Source organism: Hyperolius riggenbachi, chromosome 1 (assembly GCF_040937935.1).
Source record: "Hyperolius riggenbachi isolate aHypRig1 chromosome 1, aHypRig1.pri, whole genome shotgun sequence".
In the NCBI taxonomy this organism is placed as follows: domain Eukaryota; kingdom Metazoa; phylum Chordata; class Amphibia; order Anura; family Hyperoliidae; genus Hyperolius; species Hyperolius riggenbachi.
In genome coordinates, this window is record NC_090646.1 from 484,797,350 (window position 1) to 484,814,782 (window position 17,433).

General features: G+C 44.7%; 1 protein-coding gene across 2 annotated transcripts in view; it reads right to left on the bottom strand.

Moving 5' to 3' along the window:
- Positions 1–17,433, bottom strand: part of SLC7A7 (solute carrier family 7 member 7) — a 63,508-nt gene that overhangs the window by 21,669 nt on the left and 24,406 nt on the right. For both annotated transcript variants that reach the window (XM_068241962.1, XM_068241954.1), the window contains exon 2: positions 8,899–9,442. In XM_068241962.1, the coding sequence (XP_068098063.1) occupies positions 8,899–9,403 (505 nt within the window). In that variant the 5' untranslated portion in view covers positions 9,404–9,442. The remainder of the gene's footprint in view (positions 1–8,898; positions 9,443–17,433) is intronic.

The window sequence follows — 17,433 nt, forward strand, 5'->3', positions numbered from 1 at the left end:
AGCATATGATTTTACGCATGCACGATTCTTGCATTTGCAATCTCTGAATAATTGCAAATATTCGTAAGCATCTTAGTGATTTTTATGTGTTTGTATGCAAAAGTTTACATTGCCATGTTTCTGTGAATATCAATTGAAGCCAAATTACATGAATTTACATTTAATTAACTTCAAAATTACAATAAAAAAGTGAATGTTGCAAATTTCCTGGATTACCAATGACTTCCAATGAAATGGTAATTGCACACGAAAAAAGCAAACCTGCCTTCAGAATTTTAAATGCAGTCACAATTTGCAAACGCAGGTTCGCAGAAAATTAGAAATACAATGCGATGCCATTGAGATACCAGTACATTACATCTGCGACAAATGCGTTTCCACAATTTCTACCATATACTAACAAGTCATGACCTGTTTAACTTGGTTGGCTTTTAAAACTAACTTGATAATACCAAACGATTATTAATATTGCAGCAGCACTGCAAGTAAAAATGGCTATCAGCTTACTGCTACTGCTCTCAATATCTTTAATAATAGCATGACGTAAACTTTTGTCTGAAGTAAACTGCAACCATAAATTGTCCCTTACTGTATATAAATTCATCTTCAAAAATTCAAGCTTTCACTGTAGTTAATATGAATATATAAGTGTTCAGCAGCTTTCAGGCATATTAGCTGAGTTAAGACATTTTCAGTCTTGTTCTGTGTATAAACTGTTACGCTGTTGCAGACAGAACTTCCCTGTGTGGAAAGTGATTTGGCAGATCAGTGACATCACTAGGGGATGTATTGTGCAGGCTGGTCACGGGACTGTATTGCTGCTGTCAGCAGAAGTACCTCAGCACTTCCTTATGTACCATTTTCCCCCCACATCCTGCCACTAACAGACCAGCAGACACAGAGCTTCAAAAGATAATACTCTGAGAAAAAGAGACACCTAGACAGGAAGACAGAAATGAGGGAACTAGAATAAAGAGAACAGGGAACAAACTATAGTGAAACATTAGATGAGAGAACAGGTCTCTCCTTGCATAGTGTACACACATAGAGTTTCACTTCCCTATGAGTCACTCACATGATCAGACATGTGACAAGTGGTGAACATGACACACTCTGAGAGCCTGTCTCTATAGTGGTTAACCAGCCAGATTAAGATGCAGTAAGGCCCGGTTCACATTAGCGGTTGTTTGCCAAACGGACCGGATGACCTGACCGGATCCGGACCGGATCCGGATCGGAACCGTACGGTTCTGATCCATCCGGATCCGGTCAGGTTGCATCAGGTGGTAATCAGGATGCGATCCGGATCCGTTTGGCAAAATATACGTAAAAAAAAAAAAAAATGTTGGGGTCTGGGAGGTCAGCAGAAGGGGGACCTGTGGAATCAGGCCCTCTGCTGTTTAGCACTCACCTCCACCTCCGACATGCTGCCAACATCCTGCCAACACCTCCAGCTCGTGCTGCTCCACTCCAAAATGCTTGCCCATGTGTCCCCAGCCAATATCGCCGCAAAAATCCGCATAGGAAGTGGGGTAGAAGATCCGGATTTCTCAGCCAGTGTGTTGTGCGGCCTCCGGTTCCCATTTGTTTGTATTGGCCGGATGGTGCAGTCCGGCTCCGCCCCGGATACGGCTGCCGGAGGGGCCGGATGAAAAAATAGCGCATGTTGGAACGGAGGCCGGAGTCCGGCCCGGCCCGGATCCGGTCCGGCTCCGGTTCTGCAGAACGGACCCATGTGAACGGACGCATAGGCTTTAATTGCTATGCCGTGCGTCCGTTCCGTCCGTTCTGCAGGCGGTGCGGCTCCGGCACGGCGATTCCGGAGGGCCACCGCAAGTGTGAACCGGGCCTAAAAGTGCTTTGTAAGCTTATGCTCTGGTACTGCAGAAAGATCTGGAGAATACCCACAACACTGCGTTATTTAGGCCCGGTTCACATTAGCGGTTGTTTGCCAAACGGACCGGATGACCTGACCGGATCCGGACCGGATCCGGATCGGAACCGTACGGTTCTGATCCGGATCCGATCCGGATCCGGTCAGGTTGCATCAGGTGGTAATCAGGATGCGATCCGGATCCGTTTGGCAAAGTTAACGTAAAAAAAAAAAAAAATGTTGGGGTCTGGGAGGTCAGCAGAAGGGGGACCTGTGGAATCAGGCCCTCTGCTGTTTAGCACTCACCTCCACCTCCGACATGCTGCCAACATCCTGCCAACACCTCCAGCTCGTGCTGCTCCACTCCAAAATGCTTGCCCATGTGTCCCCAGCCAATATCGCCGCAAAAATCCGCATAGGAAGTGGGGTAGAAGATCCGGATTTCTCAGCCAGTGTGTTGTGCGGCCTCCGGTTCCCATTTGTTTGTATTGGCCGGATGGTGCAGTCCGGCTCCGCCCCGGATACGGCTGCCGGAGGGGCCGGATGAAAAAATAGCGCATGTTGGAACGGAGGCCGGAGTCCGGATCCGGCCCGGATCCGGTCCGGCTCCGGTTCTGCAGAACGGACCCATGTGAACGGACGCATAGGCTTTAATTGCTATGCCGTGCGTCCGTTCCGTCCGTTCTGCAGGCGGTGCGGCTCCGGCACGGCGATTCCGGAGGGCCACCGCAAGTGTGAACCGGGCCTAACTTCAGCCTGTAATTGCAGAAGACATTAAAATCACATTTTGTCATAGATATTTTAGTAACCATAAAAGTATTTTACTTTTAGTACAAGTGAAGTGTGTGGTATTTTGATGGTTAAGATATTACTAAGTAAGGGCCCGTTTCCACTGCTATAGAAATCGTGCCCGAATCCGCAGAGCTTACCCGCAAGCAAATCGCGTGGGGAAACTCTGCCATAGGGGATAATGCCGCTGTCCGAATCGCTTGCCTTAGTGATTTGGCTGACATTGCATCATTTTTTCGTGCAGGGGCAGCGAATCCCGTAGCTATGCATGGCACGGCTTCCAGGATTCGGCTGCGTACTCGCACAGGAAGGAAGTGCCGCTGCGGATCTCGCAGGACGCATGGCGGCTAGTGGAAACAGGCCCTTAAAGTAAATGGGAACCGTATTCTAAAAGATAAAAGACAGATACTTACCTAAAGAGAGGGAAGGCTCTGGGTCTTATTGAGCCTTCCCTTTTTTTCTCCTGGCGACCTTAGTGCGGCGGAAGCTCCTTCATTTGAATCCTCCGCCGGGGGGGACTTCGGAAGTCTTCGGGAACCAAGCACCCCTGAAGACAGGCGGCTCCATACTGCGCATGTGCAATTTCGCGATAGAGGGCACTCACATGTGCGCAGTATGGAGCCCGTCTTCTGGAGCACTCGGGCTCCCGAAGACTTCCGAAGCCTCCCTTCGGCAGCAGAGACAACAGCATTTGACCAAATTGGTCGAATGCTGCTACGGGGGATCCTGCGCTGTACCGGGGACAGAGAGAGGAGAAGGAAGGCTCTATAGGACCCAGACCCTTCCCTCTCTTTAGGTAAGTATCCACCTTTTTTTAGAATACAGTTCCCATTAACTTTAAATGAACAATCCACCAAAAACTAGTATTTAAAGTGGAATTCCACTCTTTTGATAAAAAAATAAAATAAAAAAGATCCTCCGTTCAGCTCAAGCTATGACAAGGATTAAAGACAAACATTATTTCAGCTTACATACTTTATGTTTCTGTCAATATAAGACACACCCAATCAATAATAATCAATAATAACACACCCATCCTAATAATATGCAAGTGTCCCTGCGTCTGTCCGTGTGTCAGTGCTTCTTAGCACTGCGCATGTGCTGGGACAAGACGCAGAGATACTGCCGAGAGCCAGAGGAGGACAAGGCCTGAAGGGGCGGTCGTATGTGCGCGCACGGCGGGCGTATGTGCGCGCACGGCGGGCGTGCACGGGGGCGCAGCTGCCGTTGTGCGCGCGCACGGCGGATTACTGACAGACCTTGCCCGTTTTTAAACGGGCTAAGGTCACTAGTTGATTATAATAATCGATAATTATGTAATTATTGATTGATTGACACTTGGGAGCTTTTCATCACTTTGCTGATCACCGGCGATCAGCAAACTGCTGTGACTAATGTATTCCTATAGGATCATTCACACTGTAGTGTTGTGATTTGCATAAATCGCAAACTCGCCGCATGCAGCATTTTGGGGGCGATTGTGTTGTGATTCTTGTTCTATTGAACAGGAATCGCAAATTGCAGTATAAATACAAAATTTTGTGCCGAAAAACTCCAATTTGCGCTCCCAGTGTGAACTAGCCCTGAGAGGAAAGTTTTAAAGCCTCTTGTCATTCTCTAGATTTATTCATGTACTTCAAATGAATAACAAGAGCTACTACACTGTAGTTAGTCATGAAGCAATATGGGGATTTCTGGGAAATCTGTAATTGAGCCATAATAAAAATTCCATGCTTGTAAAGAGAGGCACTTCAAGCTTACTGTCCAGTACTGGAAATTCTCAGGTTGCTGCATGGAAAATGGTGCATGCAGATAGGAGACTTTCACAAGGGATCTGATACATGAATACAGTTATGCATACATTTAGAATACAGATTAACACAATAAATATATCAACTATTTTATGAAAGAATTTCCAGGCTCAGCATAATGTGACCAGGAGTATTAAACAGTCTAATGAGGGCCATTCATGTTTAGATTGCCACCCAATGTGGCAAACAGATCAATCCCTCTCTGATCTGAATCTGATCAGAGAGAGATCAAATCCATCCATATGCTACACACAGATTTCAACACTGGTCCCAGGTGTGAAACTCAACCAGGGCACTATCTGCATTGAGTTTTTAATGTTAAAACTCTGCATCTGAGTTTTTAATGTTCTTCTCTAGAGATGGCCCGAACGGTTCCTGGCGAACTTTCGTGGTTCACGATCGCGGAGAACCGCAAAGTGCATCATGAGGGTCAACTTTGACCCTCTACATCACAGTCTGCAGGCACATTGTAGCCAATTAGGCTACACTCACTCCTGGAGCCCCAACCCCCTTATAAAAGGCAGGCAGCGTCAGGCATTGGACTCACTCGTGTGCATACATTAATTAGAGAAGGGAAAGGTGCTGCAGATTCTCATAGGGAAAGCTTAGTTAGGCTCTTGTAGGCTTCTTAGCTTTCTCCTTGCTGATTCTTATTGCTAAAAAAAAGCACCCTTCAACAGCTCTTTTGAGAGCTAATCTTGTTCTTGTGATCAATTTTTTTAATTTTTTTTGTGTGTGTGTCCCACTGACACTTGTGTTGCATAGACAGCCTTGGTAATTCCTACTGTGTGTGTCACTGCCAGGCCCAGCACATTCAGTGACTACCTGTGTGTGTGACAGGTGCACATTGTAATACCCATCACTGCATACCTACCTGTTGTTCACTGTGCACCCACCTACCTACGTGAGCGCACACAGTGTCACTGTGCCTGTCCGGTACCTGTCTGTGTGTGACAGGTGAACATTGTAATACCCATCACTGCATATACCCACTACCTGTTGTTCACTTCAGTGCACCCACCTACCTACGTGAGCGCACGCAGTGTCACTCTACCTGCTCAGTACCTGTGTGTGTGTGACAGGTGCACATTTGTAATACCATTCATTGCATAATTGTTCACAGCACCTGTATGACCGCACGCTGTGTAAAATACCACTCCGAGCATACCTGTTAACTGCACCTGTGTGACAGCTGCACATTGTATTGCAATACTAGTCACTGCATACATTTCACTGCACCTGTGACTGCACATTGTATTATACCTGGCAGTCAGTGCATACCTTTCACTTGCCCTCCATAACAGATTCCCGTTAAAGGTAGTAAAGTTGATCAGTGTCATATACAGCAGGGCCTCGAAAGTCCACCTGTATTGTTATTTTTTGTCACTACCCTGGGACTTTCATGCCATGCCTGCTGCCTTTCTTGGATGTGTGGTGGTAGCCGTTTCTCAGGCTCCAACTCCGGACCGGAATCGAACCCTGACTCCTAGGCCATACTCTTTCTTTAACAATGGTAGAGAAAGAACCATCGACAGTATGAGCAGCGATGGACTACTGGGTGCGCAGGCTTGACCTGTGGCCAGAGCTGTCCCAATTTGCCATCCAACGTCTGTCTTGCCCTGCCTCAAGCGTCCTGTCAGAAAGGACCTTCAGCGCAGCTGAAGGCATTGTCACTGAGAAGAGAAGTCGCCTAAGTCACAAAAGTGTTCAGTACCTGACCTCTATCAAGATGAATGAGGCATGGATCCCGGAGGGCTACTGCCCGCTCCAAGACTAAGTCAGTCCCCACAGCCAGCATCTCTGCCTGCACACCGTGTGACTGGCTGCCCCGGCCAAGACTAAGTCGCTCCCCACACAGCACTTCTGCCCGCAGGCCGCTTGACTGCCTTCCCCGCCACCACCAAAAGGGTCCAGTACTCCACTATAATAATTTTTCTGGTGCATGTACATGCCTGCCTAATTTTTCTGGCTGCACTGCAGCTGCAACAACAAAACAAAAGGCATGTACTGTACATGTTCCAATTCCCCTTCGTGATCATTACCTTGCCGCGGTGAAGGGGCTTGCGTATCACAATGAAGCAATAACTGCCGGCTATATGAGTGTCTCGGGGGGGGGGGGGGGGTGGGTACACATCGAAGATAATAAGGTTGTTGCTTCATTGTGGCCAGACCAAATTTGATCAGCTGGACAGTCACTGTTGTTCTATAATTGAGCTGCCACAGCCCGGCGACCATATGGGCTTGAAAACCGCCGCGGCCTGCACTCTGGCCATGGTGCGCACCAGTCCAGCACGGCCGTCACTACACAAACAGCTGTTTGCGGTGCGTTACACAGTGAGTTTGGTGTGTCAGTGTGAAGCAGTACTCTAATTACATTCCCTGATTGATGTATACACATGCAAGATGTTTTAAAGCACTTTAGGCCTGCAAATGAGCATTTAATGTGATTTCTTCCCTTAAAACGCTGCTTTGCGTCCGATCCAGATTTCCCCCCGGGACTTTTGGCGTGTATCCCACTCCGCCATGCCCCCCTCCAGGTGTTAGACCCCTTGAAACATCTTTTCCATCACTTTTGTGGCCAGCATAAATGTTTCTAGTTTTCCAAGTTCGCCTCCCCATTGAAGTCTATTGCAGTTCGCGAAAGTTCACGCGAACCGAACTTTTGTGGAAACCAAAAATTGGAGGTTCGGGCCATCTCTATTCTTCTCATGCCTGTTTTGGATTTCCTTCCACATCCCCAAAACATATTTATAAACATACTGGTTTCCCCAAAATTGGTATTAGACTATTGTAAGCTCCTCTGTGGGCAGTTGACATGACTATGTTCTTTGTAAAACAGAGATAGATTAAGATGTAAAGGGTCCTCTTGTGGTCCTTTTGGTAAGCAGAAGTGGAGAGAGGTCAAAGGTGGCTGGTGGGCCCCTTGCAGAGCAGGGACAAGGTCCTCCAGCACCCAAGGCTGAGACACCAAAGTGCGCCCCCCATCCCGCCCACCCCAAACGTCACACACTGATTGCTATTAGACTAAGAGGCGCCCTAGGGCCTCCAACCCCCCCCCCCCCCAACACCTTAATCACTAGTTATCTGGCTTGCAGTCACTGCCATGTATCCCCTTTTCTTATTTCTCTCTGCTTCAAACACAATAGGGGAATGATAGCTGAGTGAGTTGTGTGCCCCCTCCAACACTGCACCCTGAGGCTGGAGCCTCTCTTGCCTCTGCCTCGGCCCGGCCCCTTGACACCCACTAGGCCCCAAGCACCTGCCTAGGTTGCCTGGTGGATGATCCTGCTCTGCTGTTAAGTGCTGTGGAAGAAGTCAGTCCTACATAAATACATAATAATAATCACAGATATTACTCTGCTGCGTCTAAGATAATAATAATGGTGCCCAGTATTGTAGAAATGTACAGAATGTAACTATATGCATATCTATATGAATTTCTCAAAAAACATTTACATTTTCTATTTTCTGTAGGTTGCACATTCTTTAATCATTGAAATATTCTTTGAATCAACGTGCAATCTTTCTCAACCTTTTTACCCTGGAGGAAGCCTTCAAATAATTTTCGGATCTCAGGGAACCCCTGCATTAGTGGAGGGATTGGGGATGTTTTTTTCTGGAGGCAGCATAACACTCCACTGCAGCTCAGGAATGGTGGTTGGGGGGGGGGGGGGGATTAGGCACATTTAAGCCTCATATATACACTAGACGGAACACATCTGAGGCGGCTGTTTTGCACCATTAGGGCCAAGAATCCAGCATGGGAACAAGTGTTCCCTGAGCTTATTTAAAAATCTGACAAAAATACAATGGCCTATTTGCAATTAACATTTACTTCTTGGTGATATTTTCACACCTTACCAATAAAATGCAATTAAACCACCAGTAAGCAGGAAAACTCTCAAAATTATTTTGATAGTACTTTTGTACCTACTTTTTTTTTCAGTTGCAAAGATTTGAAAAGTTATTTTAAAGTTTTTTTCAATTGAATAAGGGCCAGTTTTTAATGTTGTAACATCAGTGCTCATCTCCCTGATGCCTGAAGCATTTTCCACCAATGCAGGTAGTTGCATATAGGCAATACGGAGGAAGGAGAAGTACAGTTGTACAGTATGTTTCTATCAGTGATCCAAATCTAATCACTTTAAAGAGGAACTCCAGTGAAAATAACGTAATGAAAACAAGTGCTTCATTTTTACAATTGTTTCACCACAATATCAGCTATATAGAGCCCCCTGATGATCTATTCGAGAAAAGGTAAAAATTTCTCGTGGGAAAGTGAGTATTAGCTAATGATTGGCATGAAGTTTAATTCTTGGTTATGGGTTCTCTTTAAGTTGAAGCTATTCAGTTGTAAAGCACAACAATCTCACTGTTCACATTTTGTGTCACTGCGTTATCTTGCCCATGAGAAATCATGCTTACCAATACAAGCTGCTGCAAGGAGCCTATTGGCGGAGTATGGCGATTCACAGGTCGGGAAGATGGGCTGCACCATGTAGTTAGAAAAGGTGATGGCAATGACAGCTTGGCTGGTAGGCTCAATGATAAGGAGAGATGTCCACAGTCTGATGAAGGCTATGAAGCCTCCAAAGGCCTCTAGAATGTAGGCATAGCTTGCTCCTGATTTGGTTATGGTTGTGCCCAGTTCAGCATAACATAAAGCGCCAAATATTGAAAAAATTCCTCCAACTGCCCAGATGACTAATGAAAGGCCGTAAGAAGCACTATACATAAGGACCCCTTTGGGTGACACGAAGATCCCAGAGCCAATCATGTTGCCCACAATCAAGCACACCCCATTCAGCAGTGAAATCTCCTTCTTGAGTTTCATGGATTCCTGAGAGTTATTGTCCAAGGGAGCTTCATTTTTGCCATTGGGCTCCTGCTCCTGCGTGGAAGCCAGAGTGTATTTGCCGGAGATACCCATGGTGGAATGAGAGTGTCAGCAGCACAGCAGCATGTCCAGCTAGGAGAAAGAGAGAGGTCAGAAGGTGAAGCAGGCATGCAAATGAAACAGGAGAATAATGGCAGCTCTTCAACTCTGGCTACACATCACTAGCTCTGAGCACACAATGACTAGATGCTACAGCTTAATCCAGTTAGATGGAGTTCTGTTTACAGCCATTCCCCTGGAAAATGAAATATGCCAAGCTCAAAGGTCTACTAGTGATAAGTTACAATCTGGCTTGTGATGTAAAAAGGGTTTGATATCAAGCAGTAGTTATAAATAATAATTGATTAGGGCTTTCGTACACGTAAATGAATAAATTTTAATCTTACAGAACAAAACAGGTTTTCTGATTTCTTTGACAAAAATTAAATAAAGCACTTTGAAAATAGGGGCTACAGGGAAATTGATCACACAGAAACGCTCCATCAAGGGAAAGCAAGCAACACCACAGTGATGGTCTGATCTCTTTGGTAGGTGGATGCTCTGCTGTATTTATGCTACTATGCATATCACATCAGTTGGAGATTTTCTGATGAAACCCTCATTGGGTAAACCATGTTAGGAATTTTTGGGTGATCTTGCTTGAGCACTTTTATCCACTCTGCACTCACTACATGGGTCCTAGCTGGATATACGATCTGTAGCTACCGGGAGACATCTGAGGTAGACTGCTAGACTGAACACAGAGTGGTTGAAAACTTAAGAAAAAAGTTACATTGCATATGGCCCCTTGTTCCTTGGAATTTGCAAATTGTAATAAATATAGATTATTATTTGTAACTGTAATCACTTTGTCTACCAATTCTGTACTATGTCTATATTTTGTGTATCGTTGCCCGTATTACTATCCCCATGTTTGTTTCTTACTCTGCACGGCGCTAAGGAATATGTTGGCGCTTTCTAAATCAGTATTAGTTATAATACGCAATGCAATTTAGATACTTTATTTTTATTTCTATTAAGGTACATGTAGAGAGAGAGAGAGAAAGTGTAAGCGAGAGAGTGAGTTTGTGTGTGTGTGTGCATGTGTGTGTGTGTATGTGTAGTGTGGGGTGTACTTACAGTACTTGCCTATTCACATGACTGGAGAGTTGTCATAATTGCATTTTAATCTCTTGTATGCTTCATAATGAGTTCTGCAGTGATGCCAAGTAATCATCTAGTGTGTTTGTGTTTCAGCAGAGTGTAGTATTAAACTACTGATACACATCCCAAGCTTTATAGACATAACAGACAGTTGAGCCGTAATGGGATCATACTGAAATGTCTTTAGACCAGACTCTGAGTATAGTTCAAGGACAGTAAAAGAAAGACTCTTCCTTGCATAGGAATTATGTTGTTTTTTTCATGTAAATAAAAAGTATGTCAAATAGCCCCAGTTAAACTTAAAATATCACATTTTTAGTACAGTTTTCCTTTATAATTGAGGAAAATATATATTTTCAGGTCTAACAACTCGACATCTGACATTCCATAAGACAGACATATTTCCTAATTAAAAAACGATTGAACTTGATGGACGGATATCTTTTTTTCATCCAAACTATGTAACTGTTACATAGTTACATAGTTATTTTGGTTGAAAAAAGACATACCGTATGTCCATCGAGTTCAACCAGTATAAAGTACAACACCAGCCTGCTCCCTCACATATCCCTGTTGATCCAGAGGAAGGCGAAAAAACCCTTACAAGGCATGGTCCAATTAGCTTCAAAAGGGAAAAATTCCTTCCCGACTCCAGATGGCAATCAGATAAAATTCCTGGATCAACATCATTAGGCATTACCTAGTAATTGTAGCCATGGATGTCTTTCAACGCAAGGAAAGCATCTAAGCCCCCTTTAAATGCAGGTATAGAGTTCGCCATAACGACTTCCTGTGGCAATGCATTCCACATCTTAATCACTCTTACTGTAAAGAACCCTTTCCTAAATAAATGGCTAAAACATTTTTCCTGCATGCGCAGATCATGTCCTCTAGTCCTTTGAGAAGGCCTAGGGACAAAAAGCTCATCCGCCAAGGTATTATATTGCCCTCTGATGTATTTATACATGTTAATTAGATCCCCTCTAAGGCGTCTTCTCTCTAGACTAAATAAACCAACTGTAACCTTTCATTTATACTGGGTATGCTTGTAAAGTGAACGCCCATACACACTAAGCGATTTTCCTGAAGGATTCTGTGCAACAATAATTTTTTGCGCAATATAAGGCAACATCGTTTAACAAAAGTTTGTTAAACAGTGTTCAATGAAGGCTGATTATGTGCGATAATCGTTTGTTTTAAACAACCGTCAATAGGTATCCAATCGTGGACGGTTATTCTGATCGCCATTGACACCCCCTCCCTGCTAATTACCACGATCGTTCAAAGTCATGTTCGTGCCCGTCATTTGTTGATACCGTAAGCTTTTGCGGAAGGTGGATTGGGGAACGATCTTTTTTGCATTGTTCGTCGCCACGTATCTCCCGATCCATCTTTGTGATGTGAATTCAGCTTAACTCTAGCTTGTACAGTCCACAGCATGTTATCCCTTCTTTCACTGGGAAACCCCAATTTAGGCCTGGTTGTTTGTTTATAAAACTACACTTGTAAGAAAATGAGACCGACACCATCAATTTTCTTCAATTTATAGCTTTTATTGAAGACAGGTATAGCACATGGTGATTGCAACGTTTCAGAGGGTATACCTCCTTTATCAAGCAGTGCTTCCTGTCCGAAAGGTTATACGCTCTGAAACGTTGACCTATGAATCGAAGAAAATTGATGGTGTCGGTCTAATCTTCTTACAAGTGCCTATTGGCTCATTGTGCTGCTGAAGACAAAAACCAGGCACATCACAGCGTGACATACAGGAGTGCATCCCTTCAAAAACGATACAGTTTTATAAAACAACATAAATTCATTTTGTGGAATGTCACTGGCTAATTTGCTCCCCATAAGGCCTCTTGCACACTGCAAGCAAATCAGATTCAGATTCAGATTTTTAATCTGTTTTTACATCCGATTCCGATTCAGATTTTTAATCTTAACTGCATGCTGCGTTTTTTGATCCGTTTTTCTGTTGAATGTATTCAAGGAAAATCGGAAACGGAATCGGAATCGGAAACGGAATCGGAATCGGAAACGGATTTGCAGTGTGCAGGGAGCCTAATGAAGGCCACGCAATAATGTTCAATTCATTGTGAATGAATGTTAGGAATCGATGCCACAAAAAATGCCTGATTGATCGATATCCAATTGATTTTATGCCAAAATTGATTGGAAGTATTAATAGGACCAAATGGAAGGTTTGGGGCAGGTGAGGCGGTTCACCGGCGACCTATAGGGTTACATTGTATCGAACAGTACAACGCTGCTGTTCAATCAATTTTTCAATAGATTCCATGTTGGAATCTACTAAAAATTGTTCTGCCTTGTATGATAGGAATCGATTTTGATTGTGGATGTAAGCCCAATTCATTGTGGCGTGTGTGGCAAAAGCTCCATAAATCTATCCCTTTGCTCCAGCTATTGGACTGGTGAAGTCTGACAATATACAGATTACCTTACTCTGTCTGCTAAACCAGGTGATTAGAATAACTTCTTGTCTGTGCACATCTTGCATTAGGTTTCCATATTCCATATTCGCAGTGCGGGCAACACCAATACGCACTCCACTGCGTTGCTCTGCGATGCCTGATACGATTGCAATCCCATTCATTTGTAATGATTGGGGTTGTAATCCTGAAAGGGCAGAAATGCAGGCAACCATGCATCGCAATTCTGTGGTGAATAGCAATACATGTATAGACTTTCTGATGTCCCTGAGGATCACAGCACGTTGCCAAGGAGACACGGCTAAACTCACATGGAAACGAGGTCTTAGGGTTCCTTAGAGTAAGGGATGCCATGCTGTATACTGTATGTATCAATGGGCTTAATGCATGAAAGGCATGTTACTTACAGTGGGATGTGAAAGTTTGGGCAACCTTGTTGATCGTCATGATTTTCTTGTCTAACCACTTGAGGACCACAGTGCTAAACCCCCCAAAAGACCAGGCTGTTTTTTCTGTAATTGGCCACTGCAGCTTTAAGGCCAAGCTGCAGGGCTGCACAACACAGCAGACGAGAGATTCCCACCCTTTTCCCCCCACCAACAGAGCTCTCTATTGGTGGGGTCTGACGCCCCCCCCCCCCCCCCCCCCCCCGTGTTTGGTTTTTTTAATCAATATTTATGTTCTTTTTTTTATATTATTTTTTACTATTTGTTTCTTCTTCTTTTTTTAAACCCTCCCACCCCCCAGCCGGCCAATCCTGGCGATCGCCCCCCCCCCCCCCCGAGAAGGCACACATCCTGCACGTGATCTACTTCAGTAGCCGGCTCCAGGAGCTGATGCCGATTGGCGTTAGGCGGTCCTGGGGCTGCCGCCGCAACCACACCCATTGGCGTGGGGCAGTCTTTAAGCAGTTAAATCGTTGGTTGCTTTGATAAAAAATGTCAGTTAAATATATCATATACCTGTAGGAGACACACACAGTGATATTTGAGAAGTGAAATAAAGTTTATTGGATTTGCAGAAAGTGCGCAATAATTGTTTAAATAAAATTGGGCAGGTGCAAAAATTTAGGCACTGTTGTCATTTAATTGATTCCAAAGCCTTTAGAACTAATTATTGGAACTCAAATGGGCTTGGTAAGCTCTGTGACCCCTGACCTACACACACAGGTGAATCCAATTATGAGAAAGAGTATTTAAGGGGGTCGGTTGTAAGTTTCACTCCTCTTTTAATTTTCTCTGAAGAGTAGCAACATGGGGGTCTCAAAACAATTCTCAAATGACCTGAAAAAATATTGTTCACCGTCATGGTTTACCGGAAGGATACAGAAAGCTGTCTCAGAGATTTCAGCTGTCTGTTTCCACAGTTAGGAACATATTGAGGAAATGGAAGACCACAGGCTCAGTTCAAGTTAAGGCTCAAAGTGGCAGACCACGAAAAATCTCGGATAAACAGAAGCAACGAATGGTGAGAACAGTTAGAGTCAACTCACAGACCATCACCAAAGACCTACAACATAATTTTGCTGCAGATGGAGTCACTGTTCATCGTTCAACCATTCAGCGCACTTTACACAAAGAGATGCTGTATGTGAGAGTGATGCAGAGGAAGCCTTTTCTTCGCCCACAGAACAAACAGAGCCGGTTGAGGTATGCTAAAGCACATTTGGACAAGCCAGCTTCATTTTGGAATAAGGTGCTGTGGACTGATGAAACTAAAGTTGAGTTATTTGGGCATAACAAGGGGAATTATGCTTGGCGGAAAAGCAACACAGCATTCCAAGAAAAAAACCTGCTACCTACAGTAAAATATGGTGGTGGTTCCATCATGTTGTGGGGCTGTGTGGCCAGTGCAGGGACTGGGAATCTTGTCAAAGTTGAGAGACACATGGATTCCACTCAGTATCAACAGATTTTTGAGATCAATGTCCAGGAATCAGTGACAAAGCTGAAGCTGCGCCAAGGCTGGATCTTTCAACAAGACAACAACCCTAAACACTGCTCAAAATCCACTAAGGCATTGTGTAATGATCTGCTCAGCTGCCTGTGCAGGCAGGCAGCTTTTTGACCATTGTTTAGGTTTGCATGCTGCAGGACTCTGGAAAGGAGAGCTTCTGTCAGTTTTGCAACTTGTGTTTGCTGAGGAATTTGCATACGTTGTCATGCAAATTGCGTGGCCACATTCATTGGAGGTGTGTACTATAAGTACTATGTGTTTCCCACAATGCTTGGCTGGTCATAAGGATTCCTTCCTGTGAAACACTCCTGGAGGAGTGTCAGCCTTACTCTTTGTTTGAAGTTCAGCTTAGAGTAATTTCTGAAACTGTGCTAGGCAGGTTCCCCTAGTGCAGTTAGGATTGCTTATCTGTTTTGTTTGTTCTGTTGCGATTGTCCTGTCCCAGCGGTGGTCGACAGGAAATCGTTCTGATCTCTGTTCTTGGAGTATAGCTGGTGCAGCGGTTGCTACCAGCTATCTCTTCTGATCTGTCTTACTTGGATCGCACTAGCATTTTGCGCTAGCGCTGTGGATCCTTCTGTTCTGTCTCCTTGGATCACGCTAGCCACTTTCCGCTAGTGCTGTGGATCCTTCTGTTCTGCCTTCCTGGATCGCACTAGCATCCTGCGCTAGTGCTGTGGATCCTTCTGTTCTGCTCCACTGTCTGCCTGGATCGCACTCGCCTAGCGCTAGTGCTGTGGATCCTTCTGTTCTGCTACTCTGTACCCGGATCGCACTAGCATCCTGCGCTAGTACTGTAGATCCTTCTGTTCTGTCTTCCTGGATCGCGCTAGCCACTTTCGCTAGTGCTGTGGATCCTATCTCTCGCTTGTCCCTGTTTTTGTGTGTTTGTCTTGTCTGCGACGAACGCTTGCTCTAGGCTCGGTGAGGTAACCGTTAAGCAAGCGCTCGCGTCCTCTGTTACATGTTTGTCTCTCGATGGTTAGTTAGGCGTGCTTGTCTCTATTGTGCTTATCACGTGGAGACCGCGCATGAACGCGTGCACTGTTGCGAATGAGTGCGGTGTTCGTGTTCAGTTAGCATTTGTTGTTTTCTTTATCTCCTCATTGTATGATTTGCTGTGCCTTTGCTATCCTCGTATTCTGTTCTGATCTGCCTTGTGTCACTTTTGGCAATCGCCTTTCTTGCGGTTGCGTTTCTGTTTTGTATCTGCTGTTGTGTGTGCGCTGTCGCGGGGTGGCGACTAGATTGGCGCACACACGCATACAACCTGTCCCTTTGCTCGTTCTCATTCGCAATCGCTTCTCTTGCGATTGCGTTCTGCGCTTCATACAATTCCTGTCTGGCATTTATGGAGGTACAGAGGATTGGTTCCTCTGCACTCCTCAGCACCATCTGCCGACAGGAATTTCCCTCTACGGGTGCGTAGCACCTTTTGCTGGGTTCCCACAATTATACGCTTGTGGAGGATTTCTGCCGTAACAGCGCACGCGTTGTGCGCTGATCACGGAGAAAGTTCCACAATCGTTACACATTGATGCAGAAAAGTACAACGTTCTGGAATGGCCATCTCAGTCCCCAGACCTGAATATAATTGAAAGTCTGTGGTGTAAGTTAAGTAGAGCTGTCCATGCCCAGAAGCCATCAAACCTGAATGAACTAGAGATGTTTTGTAAAGAGGAATGGTCCAAAATACCTTCAAGCAGAATCTAGACTCCCATGGGAACCTACAGGAAGTGTTTAGATGCTGTAATTTCTGCAAAAGAAGGATCTACAAAATATTGATTTCATTTCTTTTTTTGTGGTGCCCAAATGTATGCACCTGCATAATTTTGTTTAAACAATTATTGCACACTTTCTGTAAATCCAATAAACTTCATTTCACTTCTCAAATATCACTGTGTGTGTCTCCTATATGATATATTTAACTGACATTTTTCATCGTAACAACCAACGATTTATAGAGGAAAATCATGACGATTAACAAGGTTGCCCACACTTTCGCATCCCACTGTACAGCAACGCTTGCAATACCCCCATAACATGAGTGGTGCTAAAAGAGTAACAGGCGGTGCTCCCCTGGTATTAATATTGGTAAAATTGGTGAGCACTACTTGCGCATGGCAATTTTACCAGCCTTTTGTGCATCAGCCCCAATGTGTGATTTTTTTTCTTCAACTTGATGAGGAAATTGACAATGTGCTGGTATTTCTTGGAAGGATGAGGGCTCCAGAGTAAGACACAAATAAACACTTTGGATTTAGTTGTATTTAAAGAATTTAGGAGCAGGCACTGTTAACTCCATTCTAACTATGCTGTTTATCTAAATGCCTTTAAAGCCCCATTCCAAGTGTTTTCCTGTGTGCTCACTCAGCTGTGTACCTTGCTTCTGTCTGTGTAAACACACTTCAGTTAGCTGATATAAAATAAACCGCTTTACAGACACTAGTAACGTCCTGCACCACAGGAAGTCATTGCACCACATTCCTATAGGTTTAGTCTATAAGTGCC